At 58.7% G+C, this 16695-nt stretch overlaps 1 protein-coding gene across 1 annotated transcript; it reads left to right on the top strand.

The window, feature by feature from the left end:
- The first annotated feature begins 1327 nt into the window (after positions 1-1327).
- ITIH3 (inter-alpha-trypsin inhibitor heavy chain 3) lies at positions 1328-15665 on the top strand. Its single transcript, XM_080800773.1, has 22 exons — positions 1328-1906; positions 2533-2553; positions 4017-4183; positions 4274-4378; positions 4655-4817; positions 5232-5345; positions 6103-6228; positions 6520-6636; positions 6878-7046; positions 7624-7749; positions 7991-8172; positions 9615-9800; positions 9965-10104; positions 10808-10962; positions 11647-11664; positions 12698-12721; positions 13006-13041; positions 13190-13303; positions 13695-13899; positions 14625-14797; positions 15007-15118; positions 15421-15665. Exons 1-22 carry the CDS (start codon positions 1814-1816, stop codon positions 15548-15550), a joined length of 2676 nt encoding a protein of 891 aa, XP_080656899.1. The 5' UTR covers positions 1328-1813; the 3' UTR covers positions 15551-15665.
- Positions 15666-16695: the final 1030 nt, after the last annotated feature.

Raw genomic sequence — 16695 nt, 5'->3', positions numbered from 1 at the left:
GAGAGCCCGAAGAGCTCTTGGACTCCATCTAATTCTCAACTCTGCATGTGACTCTGGGTCTCTCCAAGTGCCCAGCTGTCCCCTCCAGTGCCCACTGAGCTGCCTCGGAAGTCCTCCGAGGGCTGGGGAAGCTCCGTAGGTGGCCGCGGGGCCCCAAGCAACCACTGGACAATGCTGGTTGGACAACTCTTCAGCCACAGTCCCCCATCACCCTGTGGTTGGCGACCACGGGCACTGAAAAGGACCACATGAACGAGCTGTCGCGGGAGCCAGGAACCGGGTGGCCGGGCTGCAGGGCTGAGTGGCGCAGCTCTGAGAGGGGTCTTCTCTCTGCTCCTGGGGGTCAGCAGTGGGGCGCGGGTCCCCGTCAGGCCCTGAGCGGGGCTCCAGTTGGCAGCGGGGCCGTGTAAGGGTTCCGGAGGCCCGGGGAGCACGGGCACGCCAGCCGGCCTGCCACATGGGTGGTGGTCCCTTCATGTTGCTTCATTTGGTCCAACATCCTCTTGTCGAGTCAGCAACACTCTGTCATTGCTTCTGTGGCTCCTGTGGCTCCTGCCAGTGCCAACCCTTCTTCCTCGTGGCTTCTGCTCCCTCATGAAGTCATCTTTCCACCTTCTCGCTCTCTCTCTGCTCCCAGCAGTCAACTCTCTCTGTACAAGTCATAGTTGGGTGCAGAGCTTTTGGCCGAGGCCACAGGACACCATCACGTAGCTCAGGCAGCCTCCTCAACACCATTCAGTGGTGGCCCCGTGGGAGGGTCCGTGGGCCACTTTGCTCAGAAGAGCCTGTGTACGTCTGGCCCATAGCCACCACTCTGGAAGGTCTGGGGGCAGGCAGGGCCCTGGGGTAGCCCAGGAGAAGCCTGGGCTCTGCCTCTGAAGCTCCCATTGTCCCGGAAGCCAGAGCTCCAGCCTCCCTGGAGACTCTTCAGGGAAGGACTCTCCAGGAGGTGAGGGCCACTGAGTCCCTGGCCAGGCCCTTGGAACACAGGGTGAATGTGTGACATGGCCTGGCCCTCCGGGAGCTCGGAGTCCAGGGTGACGATCAGATCCAAACATGCAAGCCTCCACGAAAGGTAGTGATGGAGCAGGTCCTCGGGGACCGGGAGCCTGAAGCAGCAGGTCCGTCTAGGGTCAGCTAGATGACGTTTCAGCTAGAAAGCATGAAGGCTTCTGGAGGCAGGACATAGAGCTGGCAGGAAGGGAGGTGTGAGGTGCCGAGAAGGGGCAGCCGCACCAGTGGGGGAAGAATGCGTTCGGGAAAGCAGGCTGGAGCCAGATCACAGGGGGGAGCTGGAGTGCAGGACCTGGGCTTTATCCTGTCCCTTGAGTGCAAGAACCCGACAAGTATAATGAGCAAGGGGTGTGGCCATGGAGGTCGGAGCCTCGGGGCTATGGGCCTGGCTTTGAGCCCTGGCCGCCTCAAGAAGGCTGGGGGGTTCTTTCCAGGAGGCCAGCCCCGAGGCCATGTCAGCGGTGCAGGTAACAGGCGACAGTGCTGAGACGCCATTGGCTTTCAGTGTGACTCCGGGCCCTGTGAGCCCACACCCAGGGAGCCCCGGGCCCACGAGCCAACGCGCAGCGGTCTACTTTCCCCTGGAGCCTCCATGTCCCAACGCTGTTGACTGTTGACAATCCCTATGGGCCCCCTTGGCATAGGCGGATCCAAGGCCTGTTACTCCACCCACGCCCCAGTTCCCCGGGGAGCCCCCCACCTCCCGCTCTTCCCGCCTGACACTGCAGGTCACTGACCCCACTCGGAAAACACCAGGCTCACCATATAAGGAGCGCAGGCCAGGCCTGCGTGCTCAGCGATGGCGTCTGCGTGGAGGCCCTGCCTCATCTTGGCCCTGCTCTCTGGCCTGGTGGCCTCTGGCTTCCCAAGAATCCCCTCCCGGCCCCTGGGGGTAAGTCTGTCCCATCTTTGCCATCTGAGCCTGTCACATGGGCAGAAGCAACAGGATGGACCGTCCTCTATGCAGGGAGAGGAGGAGGCAAGAGGCTAGGCAGTGAGCTGTAGGGGACAAGGCTGGGTATTGGGCTCTTAAATCTCCCTTGGCCTCCGTTTCCCCACCTATCAAATGGGCAAGCAGCAGAAAGCGCTCACCTCACTGAGGGGCTGTGTGGATCCACACCTGAGACAAGTGCAGAGACTCCAGGAAGGGCTGAGCTGAGCCTCGTGGAGGTGCAGTGGTGGTGGGGGTCCTCTGAGGGGAGGCCTCAGGGCCTCGAGGTCCAGGGAAAGGCAGGGTGAGTCAGGGTATGTGGGGTAGGGAGATAGCTGGTTTGGTTCTCCCAGCCCTGTTCCCCTCGAAAACCTGGAGACCTGCCCTACCTGGGCCTCGGTTTCCCCATCTACTCAGAGCCCTTCCTGCTCTGAAGTGGCTCTGGGAGGGTCCTATATCCAGAGGCCCCTCGAGAGGTATGTGTGTGGGAGGTGACTGCTGAACCCTGGCCTCAGCGCCGAGCCTGCTCCCAGGCCATAGTGGCCTTGGCCTTGGCCTGATTTCTGTGTTTGTCTTTGTCGTTGCAGAAACGGAGCCTCCCGGAAGGGGTGAGAACTTTCACCAGGCATGGAGGGGTGTGTGGTGGGGCAGAATGGAGCTGGTTGCCCAATAGCAGAAGGGGTGGGCCGTAATAAAAGGTCCCTCCCAGTTGGCAGGCAGCTCCCAGCCCCCTGCCCTGGCAGACCCCATGCGACTCAAGACCCCTGGGAAACAGTGCCACAGAAGCATGCTCTCGGACCTCCCTGGAAACAGCCCAGGACCACTCTTCCGCCGGCCCTGCCTCCTGTAAACACTTACCCAGCACTTGATGGTACCAGGCCCTGTGTGCAGTGGACACACAGCCTCATGAAGCATCTTCACATCCTGCTTGAGCCAGATGTCTCCCTAGACCTTCCCTCAGTCCACCCGCCCCACTGGAGAGAAGGTGTTGGGACACGAAGGCCCTCCCCACACAGTCCCCTTGGCATGGGAAATAAGTGTCCGTCTGGGGACAGAATCAAGCAATTATCAAAGGAAAGGAGGAGGGCTGGGGTGCATGTGAATGCGATTTCTTTCCAAGTGGAGGTGGGCAGGAAGAGCTGGTGCAGGTGCTCCAGGGCCAGAGACACGGGGTGGCTGGAGCACAGATGATCAGAGAGACGGGACCTGCCTGGAGGACTTCGAAGCCATGGGGATGACTGTCTTTTTTGTTTTTTTAAAGAATTTATTTATTTATTTGACAGAGAGAGAGATCACAAGTAGGCAGAGAGGCAGGCAGAGAGAGAGGAGGAAGCAGGCTCCCTGATGAGCAGAGAGCCCAATGCGGGGCTCGATCCCAAGACCCTGAGATCATGACCTGAGCCGAAGGCAGAGGCTTAACCCTCTGAGCCACCCAGGCACCCCGGGGGATGACTGTCTTGAGGGTGATGGGGAGCATAAGAGGGTTTAAGTGGGAGACGGACAGGGTCAGGCTTGGATTTTTATAAGACCTCCTGGGCTACAGCTAGCTGCATGTACACAGATCCAGAATTAAGGAGGCAGAGGAGGTGCCCTCCCTCTCCCTGTTCCACTCCCCCCTCCTCCCCCTCCCACTCCCCCTCTTCCTCTTCTTAGCACCAACACATGCAATACCATCCAGCCTGAAGTTCCTTCTCATGGTGCAAAACCCTTCCCTGAGTGGCTTCTTGGTGCTGAGCTCCAAGGCACACTGAATTAAGGAGCCTGTGGGGCCAGGGAACAAGGAGAGACAAAGGCTGAATCAGACAAGGCCCCTGCCGGCCAAGGAGCCCCTGGTCTCCAAGGGGAAGAGAGGTGTTTAGAAAGGACAGAACATTCCAGAACCAGGGTGGCCGAGTGAATGCAAAGATGGAGGATGCTGCCCGGGCTTCAGTCACGGTGCCTGGGAAACTGGAGGGGCCACTTACCAGGCAGGGGCTCTGGGTTCTGCAGGGGGAGCCTGGGAGGACCAGCCAGGCTGAAGGCCTGGTTTCCCAGAGGCCGATCACTGGCCGATCACTGTCCCCTCCTGCAGGTCGTCAATGGCATCGAGGTCTACAGCACCAAGATCAGCTGCAAGGTGACCTCCCGGTTTGCTCACAACGTCGTCACCACCAGAGCTGTCAACCGTGCAGACACGGCCAAGGAGGTGTCCTTTGACGTGGAGCTGCCCAAGACAGCCTTCATCACCAACTTCACCTTGTGGGTGTCGCCATGGCCGCTGGCTCCAGGCCGGGGGGTGGGGGTGGGGAGTCTGGCTCAGCATGAGCCCCCAACTCTCCTTCCTTGTAGGACCATCGACGGTGTTACCTACCCTGGGAATGTCAAGGAGAAGGAAGTCGCCAAGAAGCAGTATGAAAAGGCTGTGTCCCAGGGCAAGACAGCTGGCTTGGTCAAGTAAGAGGGTCCCCCCGCCCCCCTGGCCTTGGAAAGAGTGTGTGGGCCGCAAGGGCTCTCAGAGACGCAGACAGCAGCGGCCCAGGTTCTCGGTACTGTTACTATTTCATGATCATAGCAAAATGTGCCCGTGATGCTTATGACATTATCCCACTTGGAAGTGGGGGCAAGCAAGTCTCAGAGAGGGGAGAGTCTCTCCATGGGGCTGGACTTGAGCCGAGGTCCCAGGCAGGCGGGCTGGTGCAGTCTGCAGGGCGGTTTTTACACCCCATTCAGGGCCTCCGGGAGGAAGCTGGAGAAATTCACAGTCTCCGTCAACGTGGCGGCGGGCAGCAAGGTCACCTTTGAGCTAACCTACGAGGAGCTGCTGAAGAGGCACAAGGGCAAATATGAGATGTACCTTAAGGTCCAGCCCAAGCAGCTGGTCAAGCACTTTGAGGTAATCAACCACCCTGCAGACCGTGCTGAAAGGACAAGGATGAACGTGCAGGTGTGCGGGGGAGCGGGGTGAGATGCAGGGAAGGGCGCTGGGACAGAGCCCTGAGCAGGGTCGAGAACACAGAGGTCCAGTCCCATCAGGGCTGAGGAGCGTCCGAGCTGAAGCCAAAGGAAATGCCCTAGTGCTGGAGTGCAGGGCACTAGATGGCAGGTGGTGGGAGAGACTTGGGGTCACCAAGCTGTCTACAAGCCTTTGAGGTCCTTTTCTTGGTGGGAGACACGAGGCTTAGCCATCAGGAGTTATCGGGAGGCTGTCCTTGCTCCCTCACTGACCCTCTCCATCCCCTTGGCCTTGTCCTGGAGGCTGGCCTCTGCGCTGTCACCGAGTGACCCCTCCTACTCTTGCACGTTCTAGATCGAGGCAGACATCTACGAGCCCCAGGGCATCAGCTCACTGGATGCTGAGGCCTCGTTCATCACCAATGACCTCCTGGGCAGCGCCCTCACCAAGTCCTTCTCAGGGAAAAAGGTGGTGTTCTCAGGCCTGGGGGGAGGGCAGGGGCAGGAACCCCGACACTAAAGGGATAAGCGTGAAGCCCAGGGCTTGGCTGAGAAGGGGAGGGGGGAATACTCACCTCCATCACTGCTCCCTGGCCACCCAGGTCGGGGGTGAGGGTGCTGGAGGCCAGCGCTAGTGCTGCTGTGATCTGGGGTCCCAGCTGCCTTGAGGATGGGGGACAGAGGAATCATTTATAAGGCCCAGTCTCATTCTACCTTGGGAAGTAGGCGGTGCAATTTATTGTCTATGTTACAGATAAGGACACTGAGGCCAGAGGGCGTCATTTAGATCTGCTGACTCTGCCCTGAGGGGTGACAGATGAAAGGGAATCTCTTGGTGCTGATGGTTGGCTCCGGTTCCCAAGAACCCCAGACATTCCAGGGGCCTTTTTCATCACGGGCAGTGAATAAATAAATGTCACCTGAATAGCAAACCTTAGTCATTCAGGAATTTCCATCAACGCCCGCCCAAGGAGCATGTGCTGGGAGGGCTGGTGGTTTCTGCAGGGCAGTGAGTTCCCCCTGGGCCCCCCATCCCCCACCCCCACCCCCAGGTGCTCAGGAAGGCCAAAGCATTCTGGATGGCAGCTGGACTGCCCAGGCGCCGCCCCCCTCCCCAGCTGCCGCCTTTGGGCTCCTCCTGTGGGGGCTCTGTCTCCCTCCCCAGGGAAGCACAAGGTCCACGGGCCCTGGCCAAGCTGAGCGAGGCCCTCTGTCGCCTCCCCCAGGGCCGAGTGTCCTTCAAGCCCAGCATGGACCAGCAGCGTTCGTGCCCAACCTGCACAGACTCCCTGATCAACGGGGATTTTATCATCACCTACGACGTGAACAGGGAGTCCCCAGCCAACGTGCAGGTACCGGCCTGGCAGCCCTGCTGGGCGGGCTGGTCCTCTGTCGCCCCGAGGTGGTGGGGGCTGGCACAGGAGGGGTTGCAGTGGCATGGCGTGCCCAGATCCTCAGTCTTCAGCCCAAGGCCGAGTTTCCTGCACGGCCCGGGGATGACAGACGGTATGGAGCCTTCGTGTGACACCCCATGGTGGATGTTGTGCAAGGACCGTTGTTTTCTGGAGCTGGTAAATGTCTGACTTCTGTTTGCAAGAGTCGCCAAAGGCACGTGGCCTCCTGTCTCTCTCTCCCCTTCCCAGATAGTCAACGGCTACTTCGTGCACTTCTTTGCACCTCAAGGCCTGCCGGTGGTGCCCAAGAGCGTGGTCTTCGTCATCGACGTCAGCGGCTCCATGCACGGCCGGAAAATGGAGCAGGTGTTTGCCTCACTGCGGGGGTCGGAGGGGACAGAGTTGTCTGTGAGGGGACAGAGCTGATGCTTCCCGTGTTAAGAGGAAGGAGGGGACAGACAGGATTTAAAGAAAGGTCACAGAGCGTCCACCCCCTTTTGTTGCAAAGAGCCCAGGCCCCGGCGCCAGCCAGGCTGGGTGGACAGACACTGGCTGGCGGCCGGTCGCTCCCTCTAGCCTCTTGTCTGCCGCTCTCTCTCCTTCCCAGACCAAGGACGCCCTCCTCAAGATCCTGGATGATGTGAAGCAGGAGGACTACCTGAACTTCATTCTGTTCAGTGGGGATGTGACCACCTGGAAAGACAACTTAGTTCAAGCCACTCCCGAGAACATCGAGGAGGCCAGGACATTTGTGAAGAATATTCACGATCAAGGAAGTAAGATCGGAGGGAAGAGCCGACGCATCCTGTCGCGCCCCTTGGCCTCAGCCGTCGGCCTCCTTCATGCTTTGGGGTGGAGACTCCGCTGGGCTAAGCCCTGCAGAGCCTAGCTGGGGGGGTGGGTCTCAGGCTTGATAGTGGGGTGTCTTCTTTGTGGCCTTGGGGAGCCCCCTCTTTCTTTCTCTAACCCGTGATGCTGGCACCCTGCTAGTCCCAGCAAGATGACGCCACGGACAGCCTTCATCCTGGGCTGTCTTAGGGAGAATGACAAGTGACGTCACTACGGCTCCCCTCTCCTCCCAGGGAGCAGGTCTGGGAGTCCATCTGACAGTTTCCCAAACTGCTTTCACACCTACTTTCCGGCAGCCCCATGAGGCTGGTCCTTTTGTCCCCATTGAAAGAGTGAGTCATTCAGCCACCACTTGCTGGGTCACTCAGTCAATACCTACTGAGGACAGCCATGCATTGGCCAACAGCACCTGGGGGTCCAAGCGCCGGGCCTGCTGTCCCGACCTCCTCCACCCTGGTCCCCCGAGGACACTCTCTCACGGCGCTGTCTGTATCTGTGTGCCAGTGACCAACATCAACGATGCGCTGCTGAGGGCCATTAGCATGCTGAACAAGGCCCGGGAGGAGCACAGAGTCCCAGAGAGGAGCACCTCCATTGTCATCATGCTGACGGATGGGGACGCCAACGTTGGTGAGGCAGGCGGCTCCGGAGCTGGCGTGTGGCGAGATCTCGGGTGGCTCTCCCAGTGGCCCGGGAGCCCTTCAAAGGCGGTGTCCTGTCTCCCCCTCTGAGGACTACCCCCCTGCCCCGACACGGGCTCATGGCCGTGACCCCACCAGCTCTGCGTGGGCAGGAGTCTGATACCTCCAGACAGAGCTGAGCCAGCTCGCTGCTGCGCTGTGGCTGGAGTGAGAACCCGTTTCTCCCACAGGGGAAAGCAGACCTGAAAAAATCCAAGAGAACGTACGCAACGCCATTGGGGGCAAGTTCCCCTTGTATAATCTGGGCTTTGGCAACAATCTGAATTACAATTTCCTGGAGAGCATGGCTCTGGAGAACCATGGGCTGGCCCGGCGCATTTATGAGGATTCTGATGCCAACCTGCAGTTGCAGGTATGCCTTGTCTTGCACACCTCCAGGGGCGGGGAGCTCATTACCTCTTCAGGCAGCTGTTCCACCGAGTGACACATTCACTTGTTAGAAAGCGCTTCCTCTTGGGCGCACATGGACCTCTAGCTACCTCTTAGCCATCAGTGGTGGTTGATTTTGTCCTCGGGCTACACAGAATAGACCTGCTTCCTCTGTGGGATGGCCAGACAAAATAGGGGGTCGAATATGAATGTCCGATAAACTGAACAATTCTGTAGTGTAAGCATGCCCTCAGGGTGGCCTGGCGTGCTGTATATTTGCTCGGCTGCTGCAATAAGGTACCACGGACTGGGGGGCTCCCACCACAGAAATGGACTGCGTTGCTGTTCTAGAGGCTACAAGTCCGAGATCCAGGTGTGAGCAGGGTTGCTCCCCTCCGGGGGCTGTGAAGGCAGGGTCTGCTCCAGGTGTCTCTCCTTGGCTCGTGGATGGCCACCTTCTCCCTGTCCCTCTGCATCATCGGCCCCACGTGGGTGTCTGTCTCTGGGTCCGAACTGCTTCCTGTTCAGAAGGACACCAGATATATTGACTGGGAGCTGCTCCAAAGGCATTTTTTTAAACTTTCATTTTATTTTTTAAAATATTTTATTTATTTATTTGACAGAAAGAGATCACAAGCAGGCAGAGAGGCAGGCAGAAAGAGAGGAAGGGAAGCAGGCTCCCTGCTGAGCAGAGAGCCTGATGTGGGGCTTGATCCCTGGACCCTGAGATCATGACCTGAGCCGAAGGCAGAGGCTTTAACCCACTGAGCCACCCAGGTGCCCCTCAAAGGTCTCATTTTAACTCAATTACCTCTGTAACCTGCCTAACCCCAAAAAAGGTCACATCTTGAGATCCTGCGGGGAAGGATCTTAACATATGGACTTTGGAGATAAGCAATTCATCCCCTAACAGACATACTTCCACTAAAACTGAATTTGCTTCTACCTGACATTCAAATTCAACGGCACATCCTGTGTTTTCATTTGCTAAGTCTGCTGACCCTATCCTCCCCCGTGTCTACACCTCTGCAGTAGACCGACCCCTCATGCCTTTGAATCGTCTCTTTTGACCCTGTGCTCACACCCATGTCACCTTCTCTCGTCAGCCTCTCCTCCTTTGCTTTCTCTTTCTTACTTTCTTTCCAACAAAAGTTTCTCAAGCACTTTCTTTGTGCCAAGAACTCTGTGCTTACCTTTCTGTTCTTCCCAGGCTCTTCCTAGTGGGTGGGGGTGGGGGGGGCCAGGGGAGTCTCCCACAAACTGAAGGGCACAGTCAGGGCCACAAGGAAGTGGAGATCAGGACCCGGAACCGGCTCAGCCTGGGGGATCGACACCTGGGGAGGCAGCAGGGGGCACCTGCCCAGCCTGTCCTCTCCATGCCCACCCTTTGACCTGAGATGACCAGGTCCCCCTTCTGGACTCCAGGGTTTCTACGAGGAGGTGGCCAACCCGCTGCTGACAGGCGTGGAGTTAGAGTACCCTGAGAACGCCATCCAGGACCTCACCCAGAATGCGTACCAGCACTTCTACGACGGCTCTGAGATTGTGGTGGCTGGGCGCCTGCTGGATGAGGACATGAACAACTTTAAGGCGGATGTTAAGGGCCATGGGGTGAGCTGGGCCAGGGCCGGAACATGTGCTGTGGACGGGGGATCAGCACCGATGGGGCTCTGGCCTCCCGGCTGACGGTCCAGCAGTGGTAGCCCTCGAAATGGGGCCACCTAGTCCAGGCTTCCAGCCCTCAAGCCTCTGGCCTCCTCTCACCCCCACCTCAGGCCACCAATGATCTGACCTTCACAGAGGAGGTGGACATGAAGGAAATGGAAAAGGCTCTGAAGGAGCAGGACTACATTTTTGGGAACTACATCGAGCGGCTCTGGGCCTACCTCACCATTGAGCAGCTGCTGGAGAAGCGGTGATGCCAGTGACCCCTCCCATAGCCAGACCCCACCCCTGCGCCCCCGACACTGCCCCACACCCTACCTGTGCTTGCCCCTGTGCTGACTGTGCTCTGGGGGAGGGCAAGAGGAAGAAGCCGCAACCACTCCCCAGGATGTGCCCCTCCACGTGCTGTCCCAGCTGCCTTCCCCTCTCCTCAGCCCAGCCTCACGGGATGGTTTCCCCAGGGCAGAGCCCAGCCTGACATCTGGCCTCAGCACCCTGTAGCCCACAGCCAGCGTGGGCCCACAAGGATGGGGAGGCTGAACACAACCGAAGGCTGGGACCTTGCCCTCAGCCCCCAGAAGGCGGAGCTTGGGCCCATCGGAGAGCACCTGTCAGCCTTCCTTTCGGTGGCCTGGGCCTATAAAGTCCCTGGAGCAGGGGCTAGGATGGGCTAAGCACTCAACACAGGGACACTGTCATGAGAGATTGTTGTGACACCATGTCAAGCCTCTTCTATCTTATAGTGGAGAAACTGAGGCCTGGCCTCAGACACAGGCTGTCCATCTCTCCCAGGGAGCTGGTGAACCAGTCTTTTCTGAGCACTCAAGGGTTCTATCCTGGGGAAAGGCACTCCCGGGCGGCCTCTGGGGCTCTTGGCCTGGTTCTGGGAGCCAGAGCAGAGGAGGTCAGGCAGGGAACTCTTCTCTGGCTGACACTCCTGTCCCTCCCCACAGCAAGAATGCCCATGGCGAGGAGAAGGAGAACCTCACTGCCCAGGCCCTGGACCTGTCCCTCAAGTACCACTTTGTGACTCCACTGACCTCCATGGTGGTGACCAAGCCTGAGGACAACGAAGACCAGACCGCCATCGCTGACAAGCCTGGAGAAGGTGGGCATGGAGAGTACAGGCCAGAACTCGCAGGCCTTCCAGACCCGGGGCCTTGGGTGCCTAGAAGAGGAACAAGCCAGGCTGGTGAGACCCACCCTTGCTCAAGAGGGGCAGGTCCAGGGGGCGTAGAAGGAAACCTGGATAAGGTTTGGGGAGGGTGCTGTGGAGGGAGTGAAGCCATCAGCATGGACAGTGCATGGGGGGGGTGAATAGAGAGGCCTCTGCATCTCTAAAGGGATATGAGTTAAGGGACACCTTGCCCAGGGTGATTTCAAGGAAAGAGGCTTTGGCTGCAGCATGGAGGTGCTCAGACAGGAAGAACTTCCAGCTTGAAAGTTAGGCCCAGAGCACGTGCCTGGGGATTGTGAGAGGAAAAGGCCTCGAGTGCTGGAGGCTTGACAGGCCTGCTCAGCCAGACTCCAAGAGGGGACTCCTAAGTGTCCCCATACCCGGGCGTGGGGATGGGGGTTTGGCCGGGGGAGACACAGGAGGCAAAGATCTAGTCCAGGCCAGGCCCCTGGCCTCCAGGAGCTCCTGGCTCTGGGTGATATGCCCTTGGGGGTGGGGAGGAATTTTCTGCTGGGAGGCCCACAGCAGGGGTGGACGGGCAGCAAGTCGGTAGCCCTGGGGTCGACACCAGGAGTCTGTGGATCCTAACACATTTCTCCCCTTCCTCCCTCACAGGGCCTATGGACACAGAAGGTGAGCTTCTACCAGCGGCTGGGCGGGTATCCCAGGAGGGGGACAAGAGAGAACCAAGGAGGCCTTTCCAAGTGCCGAGGCCAGGGAGGGGACCTTAGGACACCTGCACCCAGGTCCCAGTGCCGTTGCCAACCCGTGAGCCACTGCGCTCTGGGCTCTGCCCTCTCTGAGCCTCAGTAGGTCCTCGTGGGCGGTTTGGAGGTGGCTTTCCCCGACTAGCGAGGGACAATCAGCAAGAGAGCTTTCCGTGACCTGCAGAAATTAGCAAATTCTCACGTCAGGCACTGACATTCCGTTGATTCCACGGCGATCCTCTAAAGGAGTCCTCACGTGGTTCCCGTTTTATAGCAAGGAAACTGAGGCATGGAGAGCCTAAGTCTATTAGTTAGAGGACTTAGTCAGCAGGTGGCCATGCTGGGACTTCAGCCCAGGCCCCTCACCGGGATTCATAGCACTTTGTGCCTCTCTCGTTATCAAATCGCATCCTCGCCCCCAGCAAGCCCCCCTCCCCGACAAGGCAGGGCCTCCCAGCCCCCACCTCCCAGCTCCACCGTCATCGACACAGTGCCATCCGAGCGGTGCCTCTGGCTTGGCTGCCTGCTCTACCCTTAGCGTGGGGCTGTCAGAGGCAGTCAATGGACAGGAGTGTGCATGGGTTGCGGGCAGGTTCAGACCCAAGGACAACGGACAGCTGTGACCTTCTGGGGAGAGGGACTTCGGGGTGTGGGATGGCTTCTGCTGTGAACATTGTTCATGACAGAGAAGCAGACGATCTCGTGGCTTACATTTTAGCCACGTCACATTCTGCCTCAACCTAGAAATTACCGCCATATTTCCGCCCATCCTTGAAAGGAGTTCCCTGGGCATGCTCCCATTTCTAAAGCCTACCTTAGGAGTCATATCCCAAGCCTCCACCTGTCAGGGTTGGGGCTCCACTGGAGACTCGTGGCCCTAGGACAGGCAGAGGCATGGGGCTGGGGGAGAGGGCACCCTCTGACACCGCTCACGACTGCCCTTTGGTCTCCTTCCTCAGTGGCGCGCTCCATGGCTTACTTGAGTGAGTACAGGCCCGTGGCCACAGCCCCTGCCCCTCCCGAAGCCCCCCCCCACCCCCCGCAGCGGGCACTGCCCAGAGACTGGCCCTGTGTCATATTCCCTTCTGGAGTCTTTCTGAGTCAGCTCTCTGGAACAGGCAGATGGTTGGGGGCCTGAGGAGATGGGGGTGGTTTGAGAGCCTAGGGAAGCAGGAAGGGGAGGGGCCGAACCAAATCCTGGTTGGGGGTCCTGGTGCCTCCCCCGGCCTGCTTGTTTAGCTCAGCCTCTCTCCCTCTGCATCCACAGCCAGCTACCAGCCTCCTCAGACACCTTATTACTACGGTGAGTGCCCCCTGCTCCTCCCGGGGTGAGACCCAGGCCCCAGGGCCCAGCGACTCCTACCTGTTAGGAGTTTACCCACTGGGGCCAAGATGGGAGGGGAGGTTCCTCCTGGAATGGTGAGCCAGTCCTTTCTCTGATGTGCCTTCAGTGGACGGGGACCCCCACTTCATCATCCAAGTCCCGCAGAAAGACGATGCCATCTGCTTCAACATCGACGAAGACCCAGGCACGGTGCTGCGCCTCGTTCAGGACCCTGTCACAGGTGGGGGCTGGGGCTGTGGCTGGGGCCAGTGCCTCACTCTGCCCATAAAGCGTCATCTTTATGTGTAGCTTACACCGTGAGGGGGCTGTCCAGAGCCATAGGCTCACCAAGGACCCCACTGTGTTGGAGAGATGGTCAGGGTTGAGGGTGCTCGGGGGCAGCCCATGTCTGGGAGATAGTTTTTCTCTGAACACCACTCCCAGTCCAGACAGGTCAAGTCTGCAGCGTGGGCCCTCGGCCACCAGCGTAACCTAGGAGTGTCCAGACCAGAGAGGGCTGGCTCTGAAGGCCTGGTCTCACTTTGGGGACCCCATGCTGTTCCCCCTCAGCAAGGCTGGCTGGAGGACTCAGAAGGTCTCGCTGGCCCCTCACGGCCCCATCCCTCCGGCAGGCCTCACAGTTAATGGGCAGATCATTGGCGAGAAGGGAGGCAACTCTGACCCCAAGACCAGAAAGACTTACTTTGGCAAACTGGGCATTGCCAGTGCTCACATGGACTTCCGGATGGAGGTGACACCAGAGAAGGTCACCCTATGGAACGGAGCTGCACAGAGCACCTTCAGCTGGCTGGACACGGTCACAATCTCACAGGATGGGTAAGGCCTCCCACCGGGTCTCTGAGGAGCACTTCAGGCCGAGGGTCTGAGGAGCCTTTGAGGGATCCCAGAAGGTCCACAGGGTTACAGGTGAGACTGGTGGCCTCAGAGCTCAGCCCTTGCCCAGGAAAGGGTGACAGCGTGGCCTCAGCCAGGACTGGTAGCTGGCTAGTTCACAGGACAGATCTTGAGGGAAGGGCTGCGTGGATGTAAGCATTAGTTGGACCGACACACTGAATACACACTAACCCCATTTTCTCCTTCTCTGGCTGAGCTCATTAACTGGAACCTACTCAGACTGCTCAGCCTCTCTCCTTAAGTCACCCAGAGCCTAGTGGGCGGGACAGGGCTGTTACTCCTGGGGAAGCTCTGAGAGGGGTGGAAACTAGCCCAGGTCACCTCCCGGGGAAGCTCTGAGAGGGGTGGAAACTAGCCCAGGTCACACAGAAAGCCAGTGGCTGAGCTGAGGCTCAATCCCTGGTCTCCAGACTCCCAGGACAGCCCTATTCCTACTTATGGGGGAAAAAGGATGAAGCATCTCCTAGTAGAGCGCAGAGTCAACACACATGAGCCATCTTCTCTCCAGCGCCTCTGAGATAGTTTCCAGAGTCTGTGTGCCCTTAGGTCCCGTGTATGGAAAAGGCCCTCCCGTGACGCCCTGGACGCAGATGCCCGGTGTCATGGCCGCCACGGGTCCCACCTGCTGGGCTCCTCTTCTCTCCTAGGCTATCCGTGACAATCAACAGGAAGAAGAACATGGTGGTCTCCTTCGGAGATGGGGTTACTTTTGTGGTCGTCCTGCACCAGGTGTGGAAGAAGCATCCTGTCCACCAGGACTTTCTGGGTTTCTACGTGGTAGACAGTCACCGGATGTCGGCACAGACGCATGGGCTGCTGGGTATGGAATGTTCGAGCTTCAGATTGTTCAGGACACGTGGCAGAGGGGAGATGCCCCAGGAGAGATTGTCCCAGTCACTCCGGATCCAGCACCCAACACCCTGTCAGCCTTCGCGTCAACCCCGGAAGGCTGGTGGCCATGTTCCCTCTGGTGTTGGCAGGGGCTCATAGCATGCAGGGGCCAACAGTGTGAATGTTTTTTGTTCCCAGGACAATTCTTCCATCCCTTTGACTTTGAAGTGTCTGACATCCACCCAGGCTCTGACCCTACAAAGCCAGATGCCACCATGGTGGTGAAGAACCATCGGCTGACAGTCACCAGGTGACAGGACTCCTCTGGAGAGCCCTCTCCGCCCACACCCGTGGGTCTGGCAGGCTCTTGTCTCCTGTGGGGCACCTACCCTCGTTTCCCTCCAGGATCCTGACCCCCCTCTAGGCCCCTCCTAATCAGGAAAAGGCCAAACTCAGCTCCCTAGAAGGAGCTAATCATTTCATTTCCTTCTTGTCCAAAGAGTTCTAGATTCTTAGAATGAGCAACTTCACACCCTTTTCCTGCTTGAAGTCCACAAGCCTAGCAGCCGTCTGGTCCACACTGCATCACAGTGTCTCTTTCCTTTTTCCCAGGGGCTCCCAGAAAGACTACAGGAAGGATGTCAGCGTCGGCACCAAGGTCGCCTGCTGGTTTGTCCACAACAACGGGGAAGGGCTGATCGATGGTGTCCACAGCGACTACATCATCCCCGAGCTGTTCTGAACAGACGTGCCAGTTCCCACTGAGACGGCTGGCCCAGCTCGCCTGGCATTGGGAACTGGTCCAGAGCAGGGCCTGAGGGAGGGCTGTGACAATAAAGCCCAAGGGGATGCTGCCACCGGCCTCTGCATGCCTCTGTGAGCCCCTGCTCCAGAAACAGACCATTGGGCCCCGAGGTAGCTCCAAGGAAGGGCTGGGTGCTAGAAAAGTAACTCTCTGGGCCTTTCCTCTGATGCCGGTGAAAGATGGGGTGGGTTGGGACGGTGCTTTGGGGAGCCAAATGTCTGATGGTTTGGGAAGGAAAAAACCAAGAACTGACTCTGGTGCGAAGGGGCTCTGAGAAGTCGAGAAGGGTTGAGGGCTTCCCAGAGTGCAGGAGGGTAATAAGGAAAGTCAGGGGTCATGGCTCAGTGGCTCCTTATCAGGCCCCCCAGGCCCGAAGATCTTTCTATGATGAGGAAGCAGAGTGCTCTGGAGCAGACAGAGCCAACAGCTCATGACGGATGTCATTTATCCCTCCATCTTCCCACTATCTGGTCAGCCACCCCCACCATCCACCAGCTAGCCTCCATCTACTAGCTATCCACACCCCTCACCCATCCACTAGCTGGCCAGCCCCCCACCATCCATTAGCCACCCCACATCCACTAGCTACTCACCCCCCACCTCATGCATCCACCAGCCAACCCCCACCCACTAGCTAACCAGCCAGCCAGCCAGCCAGCAGATAAACCCAGCATTCTGATTCTGGGCCAGAATCTGGGGGCACGCAGCCCCCAGTAACCCAGTTCCTCTTTGCATGGGTGCCCCACGTTCGCTGGCAGCTAGGCTGGGAATCCCTTTGATCTTCAATCACCACTCATGGTCACCACCCACTCCACTCCCACAGTAAGTCCGGGGGGGGGGGGCAGGGGTCAGAAAGTCCCAGAGGTGGGGCTCTGAGGGCTCTCAGTCAGGACAACCCTCTCCCACCAGGACAACTGCCACACCCCCTCCTGGGTCTCCCTGCTTCCACAGAGTGATTTTGTAGAGCAGAACTGACCGTCAGTCTCTGCCTAAAACCCTCTAAATAACACTTCCCACCCACTGATCTTGGGACAAAGGCCAAAGTCCTACGTATGGTCTCTCTCGCGTCACCAACCCCACAC

Source organism: Martes martes (genome assembly GCF_963455335.1).
Source record: "Martes martes genome assembly, chromosome: 1".
Taxonomy (NCBI): Eukaryota; Metazoa; Chordata; class Mammalia; order Carnivora; family Mustelidae; genus Martes; species Martes martes.
This window is presented reverse-complemented; position numbering and strand designations above follow the sequence as displayed.